The 20,797-nt window shown below is 39.9% G+C and overlaps 1 protein-coding gene across 1 annotated transcript in view; it reads left to right on the top strand.

Annotated features, from left to right (window-relative positions):
- Window positions 1-20,797, top strand: part of DCBLD1 (discoidin, CUB and LCCL domain containing 1) — a gene marked incomplete at its 5' end in the record, with an annotated part of 48,694 nt that overhangs the window by 17,995 nt on the left and 9,902 nt on the right. The window contains 7 exons of the mRNA XM_082756651.1: window positions 8,655-8,792; window positions 9,326-9,377; window positions 10,107-10,179; window positions 11,750-11,883; window positions 16,893-16,933; window positions 18,226-18,441; window positions 19,183-19,313. Coding sequence (XP_082612777.1) covers window positions 8,655-8,792; window positions 9,326-9,377; window positions 10,107-10,179; window positions 11,750-11,883; window positions 16,893-16,933; window positions 18,226-18,441; window positions 19,183-19,313 — 785 coding nt within the window. The remainder of the gene's footprint in view (window positions 1-8,654; window positions 8,793-9,325; window positions 9,378-10,106; window positions 10,180-11,749; window positions 11,884-16,892; window positions 16,934-18,225; window positions 18,442-19,182; window positions 19,314-20,797) is intronic.

Raw genomic sequence — 20,797 nt, forward strand, 5'->3', positions numbered from 1 at the left:
CTGATTAAACAAGTTTTGTGGCTTAAGCAGACATGTTATCTGCAATAGTTTTTCTGGTCTGCAGCTTGCTGTAGACTTTCACACTAGCCTACGTACAGAGACTTCGCTTTACTTTCAGGTGAATCTGTGCAGTGAGGAAATAGGGCTGTATGCATAAATTCACAGCACCATTTGTGTTTTAAAAGGCATGGGAATTTACAAATGAGATTAGGACTTCTCTAAGCGAGTTGTTTCAACAGTTTTGCTATAGTTCTGGGATTTAATATGCATTTGTGTAAGCAAAAGAAGCTCTGGGAGTAGGCATGGCTAAGTACAGTCAGTTTTGTTGTGTGTCCTTTTAGGTAGCTGTTCTGAGCCTAGATCTCCTTTCCACAGCTCTCTCCTCTTCACAATAATTTACAAGCAGGTCAGCATCTTCCCTTCAGCCAAGAAGATATTGAGCTTTGCCACTGAAATTCCTTAATAGGATAATGGAGATTTAAAAAATGTTTTTCAGTCATTGAAAACATCGGAACAATTAAAAACTAATGTTTGAATGCTTGGGGGTGTCTGTATTTGACCTGGGTTTAAAAAGGAAAATTCAAAAAGCTAACTATGAAGCCTGGCACTTTGAATATTGCTCATACTTCAAATTAGCCAGACAGCCTCTGCTCTTTGAGGTATGCAATTATCAGAAAATAAGGTCCAAAGGGAAATACGGTTTAAATACTATTCTGGTCTCTTAAATTCCACAGAACACAGGAGAGGCAACATCAGTATGCATACAGTCTCCTGTTCAGGAGTGTATCTGAAGCTTAGAAAATTGGTCAGAGGCAAAGCACCACACTATATGCATGTAAATACAACATTAGTGTAAACAAGTCTTCAGATGGCAAAATATTCTTTTCATTTCAGATTTCTCCCACAACTCTTTATATATAACACTGATTCATTCATCATTATAAACTTCTGGGATTCATGGAATACACAAGGAGCAACTCTGTTCACATTCAGGGTATTTATGTTCCATGCCCTAAAGGGAAGCTGTTATACACAAATGAGTGGATTTATGTTAGCCAGGTGATTTCTTCACTTTAGTATGCCCATGACTACAGATTACACAGCAGAACACTAATTTGGGAGTTTTATTTAGGTTCAGGGCATTCCTCTAATTTTGTAGTCTGACCCCAAGAGTACTGTGGACTTAATTCCTTCCTGCAAAAGCACGTAGTGTTGTGTACACTGATTTACTAAAGCCTCCCTGCTCAGCTGGAACACAAACTTTACACCACAGCTCTTCTCACCTTTGATACTTCTCAGCTTTGATGAACCTATGAAGGCAGCCATTGCATTTATATTTCTATGATATTGCCATCAAAAGATAGTCATTAAGTAATCTTAATGAAGCTCTAAAATTGGAGACATAAAGTGGCTGAACACTGTATTTCAGGGTTATTATTCTGCACACTATTTTCCTCTATGTTAACCAGAAGAACAACCCTGTAACAAGTCTTTTCTTTCAAACTGCTACCTTTGTATCCAGACTTAGATGTGAAAACATTAATCATCAGTCGGCAAAGGTAGTCAGTCTAACACCAGTCTTGGTGAAACTGAGTCACCTTTGTCTGACAAATCTTTCAATGTTAACACATCTTTGCACATGCTGTCTCCAGGAGAACTAAATATATTATAATGTCCCTTTTCAAAGGCATGGCTTTGCACTGGATGAAAATAGGGTGGTGTTTGTTTATTTATTTTACTCCCACAAAAGGAATATAGAATAGATGATAATAGAAAGCATGATCTCACAGCATGGACAAGGTGCAGCCTTTACTGAAATGCCTTTCTTCTAGAGTTAATTGCATTAGCTGAGCATATTAAAAATACTGAGCTCTGAAAAGAGCTTTTGATTTTTTAATTAGTTAAAGGGATATGTGAAAACAAGATTAACCATGTGGTCCCTGTCGTTCTCAAGCACACAGCAGCCATTGCTGCACTGCTCATGAATGTATTAACATGCATGTTCTTAAAGTTCAACAGGAACGGCTTTTAGTCAGCTCCTTTTCATGACTTTATCAGATTCCTGTATTTCTTTTGACCCTTTTTCTTGCTTTCTTCACTCTTTCCCTATCTAAGGGTTTAGCATCTTTTCCCTTAATTTTGTGAGATGATCATCAGCCTTGACTGGAAAGAGATTAAAGAACAGATAAGTGCCTACTTAGTTCTCCATTCACTTGCAGTCAGTAGGAGGTTGATGTGTTCCTATGGGGTGGATGTCAGATCTGCTGAGTGACTAGTAATAATTTGGAGAGTTAGTGCAGTTAACTTGTTCTTGCATAATTTGCAGTCAGTAACTAGTGTGAAATAGCAAGAGAAATTACTGAAAATGCTTTCTCCTCTCCGCAGCCAGTCTCTAAGGGTTGTTAGGGAAATTGAGCATTTACTGATGTGTGAGTGTCTGATGGCTGCTGAGAGTGAGTGTGCACGTGTGTGTGTGTGTGTGTGTGTGTGTGTGTGTGTGTGCGCACGCATGCAGGTGTGCAGGAGATCCAAGTGCCTTCCAACGCCTCATACCTGTCATCGTGGCTGAAGGCGATTCATCGAACCAGTCTTTCCGTATTATAGATTGTAATAAGTGTCTTGCTTGAATAAAGGGTGTGCCCAGGTTTCTTTTTCACCCCTCAAAGGAAACTTGTTATTACAGTATTGTTTCTGGTATTTCAGGAAATCCAGTGAAATGCCCAGACAAGTTCTCGCTGAAGATCAAGTTAAGCGGTTTCTTAACAGTCAAAGCTCTTTTAACAGTTGGGTTTCACCTGAGGGGTTACAGAAGCCCAAGGTTTTAGCTTTGGAAAGATTTACTTATAGAGCAAAGAAGGCCTGCTTTTCTTTTATCAAATGACCTTTTAGTCCTTTTAGATGCATAAATCGTATTGTGTATTTTTCTGGGTTTTATTTTGTTGTTGCTGTTGTTAAAGAGGTATAGCTCTTTACTAAAGGTTCCTAGCTGTTGCTATGCTTCTGTCTGTGGGTTTAGCTAAAACCACAGTACAAGGGGAGATCTCGTTTGGGGTCAAGCAGGCAGACCTACAGACTGTGGGAGCAGGTGGCCCAGATCTTTCGTTTTTAAACTGTAATTACTTCTCCAGCCCAACTCTATTTGGATACTTTTTTATTTCCTTTATCACAATCTTTGGCAACCTTTTAGACACAAACTAAAAGTTATATATTTTTTCTTAAAACAAGAACCACTTACACTCATTCTGAGGTCAGCCTGTGTTGTACAGTTAAATATTGAATAACCAGACTGTTTCATCCTGACTAATGAGTGTGACTACCCTATCAACTCATATCTACTGAGCTTTAACACCACTTTCCCCATGTCCTGCAGAGAAGGACGTGAACCTGCGCTTTTCATCTTGTGGCACATCCTTGTGGGTGGTGCTGGTTACCCCAGCGCTTGTTCATCACAGGTTCGGAGCAAAGAAGAGGTTTCTCTTCTCTCTTTCTTGGTAATAGGAGAGGAAGAACTACTGGTTATGCTCAGCTACTTCTTATGAAAGTGAAGCATTTCTGTGAACGTGGGATGGAGACAAATTTCAAGAATGCATATGTTTTCATAAAACAGCCTTGCAGTTTTTGTGAGCTGTTTGTGAAAGACTTGCACACTGGCTGAGTTTTTAGCTCAGAAATGAAGCAAGCATAATCCACGTTCATCGCATCTCCTGTTCTTACCCTACTATTGAGGTACTTTCAAGTCATATTGTTTGACAAAAGGGAAGATGACAATTTAAAACATTTCCCATACAAACTCTTTAGGAAATGATAATTCTGGAGAAGCATAACCCTAGGATCATTGCACACATTGCTCATAAGATGTGTTGTTCTTCAAGTCTAATGTTAAAGACAGAAAGCAGAAAGGGAGATTGTCCGTGGAACCATAGGTCTTTATGAGTTTATATCTAAACTAAGTTTTCTAGTGATCTCTTCAAACATCCAAGTGGAGAATTCAAATGAAGATGAGGAATTTGAAAGCAGAATGGCCCAGACGCGCAATAGGCAAAGACAAAAAGAATTGCTTTTAAAAGAAAGAAAAAAGCCTTACAGAAAAAAAAAAAAAAAGAAAAAAAAAAAAGCAGAAAATAGCAAATACTACAGAAACAAGCAGCATGTAGGCATTGCCAGTTGGTGTGAAAGAAGTGAGTCCTCTAGGCACAGTGCTTCTTGAGGGAAGTAGAAAGAGTAAAGGAGCACAACTCAACAAAGTAATCTCAGGAAATATGCCAGAGACTGGCTGACAGCAGAAGTAAACTAGACTTCATAAAAGAAGACAATGCTGTAAAGATCATCAGATTTGCAAGACAACACTATTATGAAAAAGACAAAAGCAGTAGACTATTGCTAAAATTTAAAAAATAAACAAAGCATAAAATAATCTCATCTGTCTCCAGACACGCCAGCCAAAGGATATCCATGAGACAATTTACTGTGTATTTCACAGGATGTTAATACTGTTTGGAGACAATAATTTCAAAATAAGAGTATTTCATTTAAGCCACCTAAACCATATCAACAGATCAGGAGTTCTGGAGGAAAGGCATTAAATGTTAATTTAATTATAGAGAATATTAAAATAGGTACATTCACAATCCATAAGCTCCTAATAGCTCTCTTGCAGAATTTAAAAAAATACATATATATTAATGAATCTGGAGTGAACAGACGGAACTACACTTGGGTCAGCTCATTAGTGAGACACCAAAAGAAAAAAAGGCCCTGGCATGTGGATATAGTAACACTGAAATGTGAAGAACACCTACTCAGTTTCAGGACATGGAACACATCTGTTTATTAAATCAAAATCCTTTCTTTGTTCTTAGTAAACAAACCAAATAATCCTGCCTACTTAGCCTAGCAGACATCCCACAGAGTCGCTTAAACAGGAAACAGGGAGAGAGATCAACATTGGTGACTCGTTTGTCAAGCCGAATATGCAAAGCAACCCACCTCACAACATCAGAAGATTAAAAACTGATAACGGGATCTGGCGATTTTAAAAGGGGATCTTAAAATCTTCTGGCTTAGTCCCAAGTTTAGAAATTAAATTTTTGTGCAGAGTCAAGTCAAAATGCTGCAGTAAAAGTTAACAGGGCTCTTTAAACAAGCCCCTTCATTGTATACAGGCACAAACCAAGGCTTGTGCCTTCATCCCTCCTCCCCACTGAGGTTGTTCAGTTATTCATATAGACAGCCTGGAGAAGTCAACAGATCCTTGGTGAAATGGACAGAGAAGACAGGGAGCACATACGAGTCTTAAAAGTAGATGCTAAAACTGTATTTTTGACGTGTGATCTTGTCACTTCAATCACAATTCAAAAATACTGCCTAAGACAGGCTGTTTTCAGATTAAGTCCAATCACTGCATGTGCTGAGTGGTTTTAGTCTTAACGTCTATGAAATCTTACAGTAAGTACATTGATGGGAGACTAGGTAAGTCAATGGAGAACAACCATGCTGGGTGTTACTATGTGTAGTGTAAGTGCATCTAACTCAGGCACACCATGAGCTGAAACGTTGGAAGCGTGGGAGGGTAACCTTTCTCTGCCTTTTTCAACATGAAATTAGATGGAGAATTACTGTATGGAAGTACACAGGAAAGAGTACACGTGGTTAAGAACAATCATATTTTTCTGAAGAAAATTCGAAAACGGATCAAAGTGTAAAATTCTCTGTCAAAACTGAACCCAAAGAACTGCCTTGACCCTGAAGAGTTTTGTTTTCTAAGCACTACCGGTTATTACCTGGGGAATTTCTTGAAAAACTGTCAATGTGTAATGAATTGACTGAGAGGAAAATGAGAATCAGAGGTCAAAAAGGCCACTCTGCAAACACAGGACAAAGGAGAGGAGCTGCTAAACAGAAAACCGTATTATTAAGTAATTTAAATATGCTTACATTGGTCAATATTGGTCATTATAAGCACTAAAGAGCAAGAAATAACACCTTTTCATAAAAACTGACTGCACATCTGTTGTTCTTTCATGTAGTAAAGGCAAAACTATCTCCAAAAACAAAAATTACATGTGAGTTAATGCTTTTTTTTTCCTAAACCTTAGCTCTGAGTGTTAATTTCTGTATTTGGTAGCCTGGAATTAAGCTTTACTAGATCTCACAGAAGGCTGAAGACTTGGTTGTGTATTGCTGATACTAACTGAATTCTTGAGAAGAGCTGTGTCGAAATATGTGCAAGGCTTCATCTGTTTGGAACAAAGAACAAGTGAATGCTCTCTGGTGTTTATAAATGCCTTTTTTTTTTTTTTTTTTTTTTAATCTATGCAGATAGATAACTGATAAACATTTGGAAAGATATTAATCCCTGCAGTGGATTCTACTTCTTGCTTTTATATCCTTGAAGTAATTAGTCCTGGGTTCCCTTAGTGTGGAGCTACCCATTGGAGTCTCTGGGTACACCAGACCTGCATAACTTGGCATAACTGTGAGATAACGATAGCTTTGTAACCCATATTGGATTTAATACTTAACAGTAGAAACTTCTCTTCAGGCATTGCACGCTGATTTCTTAAGTTGATTGTATCTGAATTACTGGCTTTCATATTATACAACTCCATGAGTCTAGATTTTTTTTATTTTATTATTTTTTCTTGTTATGTGTGATTTGTTTGTATAATTACCTGGGACACATGTAGACTTGCTGCTGAAGGAGACACACAGTCCTGCTCCAGCCAGTGTGCGGTTGAGTGAGTCAGCGATCTAAATTATACCTACAGAGTTGATAGGTCACTGCAAATCACTGCAAGGGAAAAAGCCAAAGAGCATTGGTGAGAAAACATGTAGTCAGTCCCTGAGAGAAGAAAAAGATTAAAGCTTTCTCAATCTTGCTATTTTGAAGAAACACAATGCCTTCCTTTCTTCTTCCCCTTTCTCTCTCTCTTTCTCCACTCTGGAGGAAAAAAAAAAAAAAAAAAAAAGTAAAATTTTAAGTTAGCACTTTACTTCTCCCACTGCAATCTGACACAAAAGACCTTCTCAAATAAATCACTCGTGCAGTTGTCTGGTATGACACAGTGTCAAATGCTGTCTTTTTGATAAGTTCATTTCCTAAGCAATTTGTTTAACCCTTTTTATAGACATTGTTTTCTCTGACTAAGTCGTGAGTCATTTTCAACACAGGAGTACTCGAGGGAAATGTCACAATTGTCACTTGTTTCTCTGCCTGCCTGGCTTTGCCTTATAATTTTTATAAGCCAAAAGACAGAGTTCCTCCTTTAATTTGTCCCACTCTGCTGACAGCTGGCTGTCATTGCCTCTGACTGGGCTACTCTATGGGCTGATCTTGTAGTTGCTTTAAAATTGGTGAACTATTTGGGAAAGACACCTCCCCACCCCCAAAGAATATCAAATAAAATGAAGAGGCTTTTAGAAGCCTGTTTTACTACACACAAAATTTGTGCTGCGCTTTGACTATAGCTTCTTGTACATGTATCTCAGAAGTCAGTTCCAAGTTACCATAAGGTGTCCACCACCACCAAGAAAATGAGATTGTCCAGGAAAAATCAAAGGGATCATTTTTTATCCTAACAACTTGCTTTAGTATACAGAAGCTGTCATACACTTCAAGAAAACACGTGGTCTGAGGGCTTTTAAAGGGTCTTGTTTGTTTTTTCTCTTAGGAAAATATGTTTGTCATTTTACAAAACCTCTTATTTAGTGGTTTATATTGTAAGCATCACCATAAATTCAAAGAAGCAGACCCAAATTGCTTATGATTTTCTACATCTGACGGCAGCCAGGGACAAGTGTTTGCACCCAGGCGTGGTGACAGAAGAGCAAAGACTATGGTGATTTCAAAAGCAAGTTCCCCTCAGGAACTGACTTCTGAAGGAGCAAATGTAGTCACAAAGAGTCCCAGACATGCCTGCTGTGGCAACAAAGGAGTGTCCTGCGGACTGCTCCAACGTATTGCAGTTGGTAGCTATAAAACTCTTATCTAATTCAACGTAGGTGCAAGACTCGTGTCTCCTTTTCCTGCTCCCTTCCCCTTCCTCTTCCTCTTTATTTCATCTAAAACTCTGGAAACTTGAACTCTGGGTTTCAATGGACTGATGATGTTTTTAAAAGGCAAATAAATGCAGAAATTTTCTGAGCAAAGCAGTACTGCTTAGTTGTACATGACTCGTGGCACACACATCCCTTAAGACCAGGTACACTGTTTGTGATCTTAGCCTTTTCTGAATAGCTGCTATGCTGAAGCAGCCTCAGCTGTATGCATCTGGAGAGTTTATCTAGCACACCCTGTGTAGATTCCTTGGATTGCCTTTAAATGTTCTCTTTATTCTTTTCTCTAATGAGTTACTGCTGCTTTTAAGAACACTGTACTTCAAAGGTGGAAGAGCATTAATCATTCTCTTGAGGCTTATGCAATGAGAGATCTTAATACTAGAATTTATGCCATGAAGAGACGATTGGATTCTTGCCATTCTTTGTCAGGGTAACGCTGGAGCTCATACCCATAAAGGACTGAAGTTCAAACCCTCTTGTCAACATTTGGATTATACTGAAGGAGAATGAGCATGTTATGAAACTCTCTGCTAATCACAAGAATACTCCAGCCTAACTATCTCATCTAAACTCTGAAATCTCCGTTCTGTCTGTAGGGCCCTACTGTGGTAATATGATGCCTGTCCCCAAAGAAATCATTCTGGACAGCAACGAAGCGACTATTCGCTTTGAGAGTGGATCCCACGTGTCAGGACGGGGCTTTCTGTTGTCCTACGCCAGTAGTGATCATCCAGGTAAAGTACTGTTTCTGAAGGATAAGCAGCATTGTACTCTCTATTTCATTATCTTCCCTACGCATAAACTTTGTCCCAAATGTTTGGTCCTAAATATTTCTGGTATCTTATTAGCATGAACCATCATATTTTTAATAGCTTGTGTGCAAGAAGCAATTGTAACATTAAGCAGATCTAACAGCTGCTGAAATCTTGCCTAGATAATTCGCAGTACAGGCCCGGTGAAAAAGAAAATACCTTTGGTATTTTGGGCTTTTACCACACTGTGATAGGATGAAGAGATTGTAGAGGTTAAGATACAAATCCTACATTTAATATTCTGGGGATCTGTGCATCTTTGATGAAGGGGCATAAAGCATGAGTAGAAGAGGGAGATGAAAAGAATGAGGGAAATCCTTAGATGTTGTTTTACTTCTAATAAAGTTGTGCAAGTATTACAGAGAGGTCTTCAAATGCAATTTTATGTTTAGCCAAATGTTCTTCTATATTTCCTTGTCCTCTGGCTGGGATTGACATTTGTAAACTTTTCACAGATCTAATCACATGTTTGGAACGAGCAAACCACTACACAAAGACTGAATACAGGTAAAGAAGTTTTACACCACTCTGTGCTGTCGTTTACTTTTCTGGCGTCTTGTCTAATTGTTGTAAAATGTCACCTAAGACATATACAGTCTTAGTTGTCTGGAGGAGTTTTTGAGCTACAACGCCGTAATAGTGTCAGGCCTGGCTATGAGAAGCAGTAGTACAGAATGGAAGTCTGCAGCCCAGGAAAACAAGTTCCTCTGCTGAGTTACAGAGCTCTCAGCAATTCTCATTTGGGCATACATGCGTATGGTATATGTAAAAAGAGTTTCCACTTTGAAATTCAAAGTAGCCTTGAATTCCATTGCGTCTCCTGAGAGCAGATCACGCCCCAGCTGATAAAAGATTATCTGAGGACAAGCTATAATTTCTTGGCTCCTTGATAGGATTTGAAATGGTAATAAATTGTACTTTGCTGGTTACCGCCTGGATGTGCATGCAGGCTTCTTATCTGGGCTGGGCTGCAAGCGTGCATAATAGCATTTCTAGAACAACAGAACTGAACAAAAATGCACTTGGAAAACTGCTGTTTTGATTCTTTGTGTGCTGCTATGTGCAGTCTATTCAGGGCCACTTTTATTTACCCTCTATAGTCAATGATATGTGATGAGCCAGAACTTACTGCTAAAATAACTGTGGGTTTGAGAGCATTTCTTTTGCATGGGTTTGTTTCTGTGTGCCATCATTACAGTCCAGTTTTTTAAGCAAGCCTCTGTTCTTTTACTACAGCAGATACTGTCCTGCTGGCTGCAGAGACATTGCAGGCGACATTTCTGGGAATATAGGAGAAGGATACAGAGATGTAAGTACTCAGGATAATGAGGGAAAAAATGAAAAAATATATAAATAAATAAATAAATAAATAAGAATCTGTTGCTCAGTTGTATAGCACAACTTGGTCTCAATTTTTGCTGCTTGGTTTTTGTCAATAATTCTTCCCATCTGTGTTAGATATACCTTTTACTATCAGTATATTGGTGTGTTATCAGTGTATAAGCACACCGAGACACTTTTCAAACAGGCTAATCAATCGTGTGAGAACAAAGTCCACTGATTGTCGACTAAACTTGCTATAGTTTTCTGGCTTTTTGGCTGCACGGGGTTTTTCCCTCTTGAGGGAGTGCTCTTCAATGTACTAAATATTCCTGTGACTTCATTTTTTACTTGTTTGGAGTCCGTGTGCATTTCTTTTCTAAAGTTATCTTGTGCAGGAATAAAAAGCATTTCAGTAACTTGTGGGTTTTCTTTAAGATTTTGTTTGCAGTATCCCAGGAATCTGCTCTGAGATGAAATAAATATTGTACTCTGCTTAATCACATCCCACTGATAACTAAAAACCTCTTGGATCATTTTTTATTAACTGCTTGATCTTTAAAATGAATTTGCCCAAGTGGTTTTACCCGCAGTTCGTACCACACATTGTTCTGCCTTCTCTGTGCCCCTCGCCTCCCTCCCTTCATGCCTCTGAAATCTTCACGTCTTTCACAGCAGAGTAAGCTGAATCCTATCACTGAAGCAAAATCCCACCCTATCACAAGTAAAGCAGTTGCTGAGTTTCCAAAATGCCAGTGTTCACGTCCAACCTGTCTGTCCAGTTACTCAAGCACACCGCCCCATCCCAGAGAACAGCAGAGCTGAAAAAACAAAGAAATGCCACATCGCCCTCTAATTAGCTGGAGTTATTCCTGCTGTACAGGGCGATTAGAAAAGAACAGCAGCACATGGCATGACCTCATGCAGATCTTATCTAGGCGGAGGAATTTTTGAAAGAAAATTTCCCTCCGCCGTGAACACGGGATTCAGCTTTCTGATGGGAAGGGCCTTCAGGGCTCCACGTGCTCTGCTGCCCCTGTGTCCCCAGCACACCCAGCCCTCCCCGGAGGGGACAGTCAGGCACCCCAGCTTGGAAAGTGGTGGAGGTGCCCATGTGAATGACACACAGCTGAATTTCCCAGTGCATACCATGCCTCAAATCCTAAGGCAGTACACAGTAACAGACAGGTCTGCCTTCAGGTAAGTTCAGGAAGTAATTCTGATTTTCCCTTTGCAAAGAAGGCTGGTCGTGTTGCCTTTGACTTTGTTTTCCTGAGGCAGGCCAGGTATTTATTAGGTTAAAACCTTATAGCACCTTCCCAGAACCAGATCATTAGCTTTCTTGTTTGCAAAAATAAAAATCATATGTTGGAAACAGATGTATTTTGTTTCAAAGATTCCTGTTGTGGGTGCCCCCCCATACACACACTTGCTATTGCTCTTGTGCCTGTGCAGGCTGTTCTGTGCTCCAACACTAAGAGTGGCTTGGGAGTGGGAGCATTACTGTTATTTCAGCCCCATCCCCTGAGTGTTTTGGTGTGCTGCCTTCTGCCTTTCAGACGTCGCTGCTGTGCAAGTCAGCGATACACGCGGGCATCATCGCAGATGAGCTGGGCGGGCAGATCAGCGTCACCCAGCAGAAGGGCATCAGCCACTATGAAGGTGTCGTCGCCAACGGTGTCCCCTCGCATGAGTGAGTACCACCAGCGCCCAACGCTGGCTCTGGGGGCGATCCCCGGAGCATAATGCACTGAGCAGGTCAGCAGAAGCAGGTGGGACACCACACTGATGTTTTTTTGGGGAAGGAGAAGATGTTGGGTGTGGGTCTTGGGGCTTTTGGGGTTTGTTTCTATGGCTGTACTAAAATTCTGCTGGTGCAGATTGTGGGAGAACATTCCAAGTTTATGTGGCTTTATGTAGCACAGGGCTGTATTTTCTTTCTCTTTTTTGCTTTTCCTTCCAAAACACATTTGCAAATTACCTTGTTAGCAGATACATGAAAGTACGATGTTCTGCAACAAACACCTTTAATCGATGTGCTAATAAATCATGCTAAATTCATGTTAGAGTTTAAAAAAAAAAACTAGGAAGCATGAATAAATAAAAAGTGCCGTTGAGCCATAGGGGATTCAGTGAATACCTTCTTAAACGTTGTGCTTTTGACATGTTCAGAATTCTTCTCTTTTAGAATATTTATAGCAAGGGTGTTATATTTACCACTTATCTTCTGACTTTTAATTGTGCTGTTGTTGAAGTAGAAATAAATCCTCTAATCTCTATCCAGTACAGTAAGCCCTTCTAGCAACTGCCTCTGTCATTCCTGCTGGTTCATATTTTTTAATTTTAAAATGTTATCTGGATTTCGCAAGATCCATTTTTTAATTTTTTTTTTTTTTTGTGGAAAGGGAAATGTCTTCAGTCCCATAGACTAAAGGAGCTAAGACAATATGACTCTTTCATTTTGAAACAAGAACTACAACAAACTACAACAAACTACAGTACCATATCAGCCATTTTGTATGCATTCAGTCTCACTTCTCTCAGTGAAACAGAAATAGCCAAACCAACTACAGGATCACCATGATACATAGTGGTGGTAAAACTGAAACTAATTTAAAGCTCTCCATGTATGCATTTCACTTCTGCCAGCTGATGAGCAAATTTATGTAATCAAATGTTTAATTTTTAAGTCTCGAACCCTGTGACCCGGGCCATATTTGCATGTCAACCTATGGAAAACATAAGCAGGGCTCTGATCTGTTGCTGTTATTAACCTTAAGTATAGGTTGAATGACTTTGTATCTTGGCACTGGAATACACAAAGTGGGTAGCATGTACATCACTGGGTAGCACATTGACCTCTAACAGAAGGCCCCTAAAGCCTAAATATTTTCTATTTTTCTTAAACATGTTAGATAGCTAGAATATTTGGAAAAAATACTATAATTTTCTCTGAAGCAAAGCAGGACTGAGAGCTCAGCTCAGGCATTGAGCCTTTCCATAGAGCAAACAATACAAATTCTTTCTGTCATACATGCCAGCTTTGTGAAACCCTTAGAAATTAAATATTTGGTGCTGTAGCTAAAGATGTCGTAGAACCATTTATATACATTTGTGTGTGTGTGTGTGTGATCCTTGAGAATCCCAGGAGTAACTCAGACAGTAGCACATAAAATGTTATAATGAAAGACAGCTGGGATTCCCACTTGTATTTTCTCACAGTACAAGAGTTAGTGAGCAACGAATGAAGCGTAGAAGACAGCAAATGTACATGTGCTGGGGGAAAACACTGTTTGCATAATTAACCCATGAACTTAACCGCCAAGTGTCCTTTTAACGCTGCTACTCACATAATGTCTTATAAATTTCACATGAGTAATGAAGGTGCCCACAGAGATGAAGACTCATCTCTGTTACACCAAGTGGTACAACTCCCACTGGCTCCAGCGAGAGCCAAGATGTGTGCTCCCAGGCTGAAATGAGCCATCCAGGCTCATATTCATCACCCTTATACAGGGCACCCTAATGAGGAGCATTGTCACCCTAACTCTCCTGCATCCCGGGGCAGAAGGGGCACTCCTTGAGGACGATGCATTTCTCAAAGGGACTGGTTTGCCCCAAGGAGCCATCCACATCTCTCTGCAGATTATTCAGGCAGCCAAAGGTGAATGGGCTCATGATGGGAACCCTACAAGTGAGATAGTGTGATTTTTAGAAAAGTAGGAGGGTGAGCACAGCCATTCCCAGGATGCTTCTGCTGCTCCTGGCAGCTGGGGTGATCCCAGGAGCTGATGAACTGCTGGTGTGATCCCATTATTCTGGGAGAGGTACATGGGAGGATGCAGGGAAATCATTGTATTTCAAATGGAAGTGTCCCTAGAAACAGTGGGCATGTTTGCTAAGAAAATGAACCAGTGCATTTCATGCTTTAAAAAGGCTTTTATGAGATGTATTTCCAAAGCTGCCTACTTTCACCGTCCTCGGGTACCTCTGTGCTACAATACGTTCCTCCGAACAGCCAGCGTCAGCAAGGAAAGAACGATGCTTAGACAGCAGTGTCATCACAGCTCTTTGCACTCCCTTAAACGAAAGCTTACTTGAGTTTTTAAAATCTCATTTCTAGTGGATTCCAGTATTAAAGATTTAAATTATCTAGTGACTTGAGCTGAAACTGACCTCATCCAAAGCCGCTGCTTGTGTGCATTGGGCTGTTACATATCTGTATTATAATGTAACAGCAGAATTATGAATCGCTCACTTGCCAGCCCTTAAGACCTGACCTTGGCTTCCCTGACTTCATTTTTCAGTGCGCTTGTTATGCCCTGTTATCTATGAGATTTTCAGCTCCCGTGCCCCATGTGCGGACCTGAACCCGCAAATGATATAATGAAGATCAAGTGGCTGGATTTATTGGACAGTTCTGCTACCCGAGTACAAATATACGGGGTTTTAACTTTGTAATGTGAGCTGCCTGTGGAGGCCCGTGACTGTACATCTGCACATGTGAAATCATTTGTCTTTGAAAATGGAAGAGCCCACATGCTCATGAATTGTGAAATATGTGATGTGGTGTTAACCTGCGCTGCTTATAAGAAGCTTCCTTGGGACTGACTCTGGAAAAAATGGATCTGAGATTTACACACATTTATCATGTAAAGCAGCATCCTTTTTTTTTTTTTCTTTTATTTCAGAGGCACCAGCACAGGTCTGCCATGCTGTCACTGATGCTGTTGGCTAGGCAGGATCCTGAAGGTTGCCAGGAAAATGAGGAGCACAGGGTGATGCCATTCCTTAACGGACAAAGTGAAATTTGTGTGACAAATGCCACCTGTCACATTACGAAATTGATGAATTACCACTCACTGAATTAGTTTGTCCTCCTTGGTGACTTGCGGAATTATAGCAGAAATATTTCAGCTTGATTTTATAGCTTTATAGATCCTGGGAATGCTAACCTCCTCCCTTTCATTGCTAAAATTGCAGACCTGTAGTTTGAAAGGGACCTCAGTGACTTTTTTATTATGAAGGGATAGTGTATAAATATAAATAAGCATTTGAGGAGTGCTGTGATTTCTGTTTTGGGGAGGTTTTACTGATCGCTGCGTGTTTTCCTTTTCTTTTCCTCTTTTGAATTGGATCGCTTTGCATTCACTAAGAAAGCAAAAATAGTTTTGGCTGTAGTTCCAAACTGGCTTGTAGCAAGCAGAGCACATCTGATGGCCCGTGAGGATCGCCTGGGGGGAAGATGTGGGAGGGGAGGGGTTGAGTTTCTCAGTAGCTACTCCACCGCCTACATGCCCAAATAAATCAGCTCCCTCCCCACGCCCTCCATCATCCCTGAAGGACTTTGTTTGCCTGTAGGCGTTAACTTTCCCTCGGTGACAAAAAAAAAAAAGCAGTGTTTTTCTTGACCTTGACATGGGACCACTTTCCACTTCCCCATTTGCAGGACTCTCTAAACATATGGCCGTGTGCATCACTGTTAGGCTATGGGCTGATGGACTCTTATAGGTAATCTTTGGGGAAATTCTCCTGGCTGACAACAAAGGGCAGCCTGAAGGGGAGCTGTCTTGAACTGCAGTTGTTTTACTGCTCTGCTCAGTTGTGCTGGCCACGATTCTTAAAAAAGGGCACCTGATGCATGCAGCCACTTGAAACAGCATTGAAGGGGTCAGATTTTCAGGAAATACGCAGGAATTCCAGGTTAAAGCCCATGCTTTCATTTTGAATATGCAGCCAGTCTAAGGGATCGTTTTTGGAAAAAGATCTCAGGGCATCTCAGTGGGTATCAGAAAGGAAAGTGGCTCTCTGGATGGACAAGGAGTGCACAGCTTTCCCTTGCTATGGTTACTTCGTGGTGGTCTGAGTTGTGCAGGGCTGTGCTGAGTGGCCAAAGGATTGGCTAGTAAAGTAGTTGGTTACAAGGAGGGACAAAAGGGAAGCCACAGATATGCTGCTGTTAGCAAAGACAAAAGAACAACTCCTAATAAGAGCTGTTGGACATGGTTATAACAGATTATAACAGATTACATATTGTTAACCAGAACATAATCTGTTTAATCTGAATCAGATTAAACCAAGCAACAGTTTGCATTGTCTGACTGATGCGCATGCTTAGCCAACATGGGAATGGCCAGAGCTAATGTGGCTTAGTCACAACCAAGCATAATTTAAGGACAGATTTTCTTCAAACTAGATGTGGACTTACATCAACAGAAGTTCACTGATTTCACTGAAGTTGCTCTAAATGGATGGGAGAAGAGCATTTAGCCCCACGCTGGAGCAGGCATTGTAGGTAGTGCAAGTCCCTGTTGGCTTTCTAGCTCCTGGCTTCTTTTGCATGCTTTTATTTGGCTGGTCTGAGGAGCAGGGGGTGAAGGATTTCGGAGAAGCCATAAGGGCCCTGTACAGAGGAGTGAAGCAGAAGTGCACAGGAAGAGTAACAGGCTGGTGAGATGGGGACTCGGTCACCTTAAAGCACAGCAGATGATCAAAACTGCTGTTAGTGACCTGAATACACAGCACGAGATGCACGAGAGTGTTCTTAGGGGGTAGGTGGTCAAGCAGCAAAGTAAGCAGTTATCTGGCCAGAGATATTTTGCTAGATAAAATGTGATTTTGTGCCACAATGAAACCACCCATGTTCTGGCACTCCTATGGCTGGTTCCTGAAAGGCTGAAATACTTTCTTTTTTTCTTACAGTGGTTCCTTGTCAGATAAGCGGTTTATATTTACTTCAAATGGTAAGAATAATGCCTTTCTTCTTATATGTTCACATTTTACCTTTTTATTTAAGTATTTTCCTAAAAGTTTTGAAAAGTAATCAGATTGTAAATGTTAGATTGTGTCCAGTAAGGATATTTTAGGACAACAATTTTTTAAATTGGCAAGTTGGATAAAAAAAAAAAATAATGAGGGGATATGAAGTGAGCTAGAAAAAAATAGAATAGGAATAGGTCATATGCACATAGATGAGAAACAGAAATAGCATTCTGATGCTACGTTTCTGGTGCTCGCATATGAAAAATGGCAATCAGATAATTCTATTTTTATGTACTTTAGGTGGCAGAAAATGAAAGCAGTTTTTCTTCAGATATTTATAAGTTCCATCTTCATTATCCCAGAACTAAAACACACAGAGGAATGAAAATATATTTACATTGAACTTACACAGAGCTACCTTTGTTTATGAGTTTCAAAGAAGCAAAAGCATCTTTAATCCGTCAAGCTGTTAATTTACATAAAACACAGCAAAGAGGGGGGAAAAGTTCGTGCTCATTCATTCGAGTTATATTTCAGTCATTTTAGATAAAATCATTTACTGTTCCACTGAAAACTGTTGAACATAGATAGGCCTTTGAAATTGCCAGGAAATTATTTTTAACTTCATTGAAACCATATCACATTGGCCCGTTTTTTCTGAGGAACCTTGATGTGTAGAATTTTGTGGGTTCTTTGGTGGATTTTATAATACTTGCCTGCAGCTATTACCTTCATGATATCACCTCTTGGCAGCAGTATCAAGGAGCTTCTCTAATGAGTAACTTTCCTAGTCCTCACTGCAGGTGAAAATGGTGAAATATTTACAGTAAAGTGTTCCTTTCAGTACAGTGCCTTCATCTTAGAAAAGTTTTGTACAGCAAAATTAGTGAATGCCAAACTCTAAACACAAATATTATGTTTCAGAAGGAAAAATAAATAAATAAATATAAGTAGTCTTCACATGAACAACAATAAAAATATTCAGAGATTAAAAAACAAAAGGGCAAATTAAAAATAACAGATGTAGTCAGAAGGTGTTGTGTATGTAGGATCTGAGTTGGTAATGGAGAGGGACTCCATCCCACTACTGCATTATCCACTATAAATTGACTGGCAAACACCACAGTTAATGGACAGCATCAGGTTAGCACCAGATTAGGCAACATCTGACTTGGCTGTTGTGGGCGGTCTTCATATGTTGCTAGCCTAATGTAAAAATATGCTGTGAAAGCACAAAATAACTGCTTATGTCTGTCTGTGTTGGGACTCCTAGGCTGCAATAAATCCCTCAGTCTGGATGAAGCATTCCTCTCCAAGAGCCAGATCACTGCGTCTTCCTACTGGGAGGAGACCAACGAATTTGGACAACTGTTCCAGTGGTCTCCTGACAAGGCTTGGCTTCAAGTCCAGGGGCTGGCCTGGGCCTCTAACCACAGCAGTAACCGTGAATGGTTAGAGATAGACTTGGGAGAGAAGAAGAGAATAACAGGTAGATCACACTGATTATTAGAAGCTGTTTTTTCTGCTGGAGAAAGAACCCAATACAGCTGAAAAGCTAATAATGCACTAATGCAATCTTTCTTTCAATAAATGCTATGTATCAAGGGATATTGTTTTCATATTAAAAAAATCACAGCAATTCACAAGACTGGTCTTCCTATAATAATAAAGGGTTGGACTCACTTTAATACATGCATGATTTGTAAGGATGCTGTAGGCTCAGAACAAAATATTTACACAGAGACCAGTAGAATCTGGATGTATAGTAAATGATTGCTTAGGATCTATTGAGAATGTTTTTCTTAAATCAATAAGAAAGGTTTCAAAGTCACAGAATTTGAAATAATGGCCCTGGTGAAAGAGATTCCTGTTTTCAACTCCAGGTTTAGTGATTAAAAAAGTAAATTAAAGTTGCTGCTGAAAGTGTAAAGACTTCTGGTATTGACCATAATGTCAAAACACAAACAAACTATTACCATTTTTGGAGTCATTAACTTGGGTTCTGTTTAAAGCTCTGTTTTTTGAAATTCACAGTTGAGCGATGATTTCCATTCTTGCCCCAACTTTTAAACTTAGTGACAACCCTTGAATTCCAAACATAGTTTGAAAAGTAAATTAAGGCTTTGAAGGCAAAGGTCTCTGAATTGTTTTTTCTTGTGTGTTTGCATTTGAAAATCTTCCTTTGAGAAGGAAACCTAACTTGAAAATGTCTTCTGCATTCTGTTACTAGGAATTAAAACCACTGGTTCTGGATCTACTACACTGAATTTTAACTTTTATGTAAAGACATTTATAATGAACTACAAAAATAACAACTCGAAATGGAGAACTTACAAAGGAATTCTAAGCAATGAAGAAAAGGTAAGAGAAAGTGGGAAAAGCACAGAGAAAAAAATACATATTCTGCCTTGACATTGAAGGACAGGCTTTCAGTGTCAAGAAAGATTAGGAGTTTCAAACTTGTCTGGACTTGGACAGCCTTCACCAGGGTAATTTACAGCTACGGAGTAGATAGAGAGCTTGTCGAAACAAGGAATCTATCCAGGGCTTGCTGAAGTCCTGAGATATACAGAGGCATGTGAGTGTGTGTAGCATTTTTATTTAAAAAAAAAAAGTGTAATTGAAGCTGTACAAAAGGCTATTTGGACAAGTATTTAGCTCAGCTCAGCAGTTGTACTGTATCAGCAAAGCTGAGGTTCAGCTTTAAATGCACCAGGATGGTGCAAAAAAAAAGAGCACAAAAGCAAAACAGCCGTCATGGGGAGAAGCACAGCTCTGCTGGTGGAGCTGCACCTGCAGACTGAGCTTCTCTTTGGGTGACGTTGGGGGCTGCCCCATTTCCTGCCCCACACAGGCATGACTCTCCTGACAAAAGTCTGTAGGAATCAATATCATTGCACTTTAAAAATAAATGCTCATAAACCGAAAAACCTGTACACACAACAGCTGTCACAGACTCCGTATGATTTTGACAATGAACTGATAAAAGCAGTGCAACTAGCTCCTGCAAGCAGTGGGTGTGCTGCACAAGTCGGTATGCAAACACGTTTCTGTGAAAAACTCATGTTTCAAAAGCCCCTCTGCTCCTGCAGCTCCAGATCACTAATCCTTTTTGGGGGAGATTAGCTTGTTCCAGGGTAAGGCTTCACCTGGTCCTGAGTCTTGACTCTAGTTTTTAGAAACTTGTGAGACCTGTGGAGAGATTTCTAATAGCTCTGATTTTCTTAGCTTGTACAGAAAGGAATGTCACTGCACAATGTTAATTGGCTTAAGATTTTTTAAGTGATAAATGTTAAACTTAGGGGATGTTGGCCCAAAAAGTGAAAAGTCAACCTAGTAACAGGTGAACTTCTTGGATGCTAGCCATTTAAAATCTGCTGTTTTGCAGTTTTCCAGTGTTAATTGTTATTTACAAATAAAATTATGGAAGTATTATTATATATGATGTGTTTCAGCTATGGAGCATGACAAAACCTGTCCCATCTGAACCCTGTGTGGCCTGCTGTCTTATCTAAGATATGCTGAGCTTGCTTCCCTATCTGATCAGGCTCTTAAATTCGCATAGACCATGCCGAAACATCTCCAAGAACTAATTTTGCAAGGGCTACTGTTCTGCATGCAGGCTGAACCGATCCTGGGAAACACTGTATAAGTACAGAGAGAAAGAGATACAGCTACATAGCTAATAGGCAGTCTTCAATCTTGGTACAGAAAGCTGACAAATTTACTAAAATGTCTAAAAATATTTCACTTTAAATAAATAAATACTTTGGTCGGGTTATTTTTCTTTTTACATTTGTATCCCCCATTGCCCAAGGAAGGGCACTGCAGTGCTATTAAATAAA

This window comes from Aythya marila, assembly GCF_965140915.1.
Source record: "Aythya marila genome assembly, chromosome: 3".
Lineage (NCBI taxonomy): Eukaryota > Metazoa > Chordata > Aves > Anseriformes > Anatidae > Aythya > Aythya marila.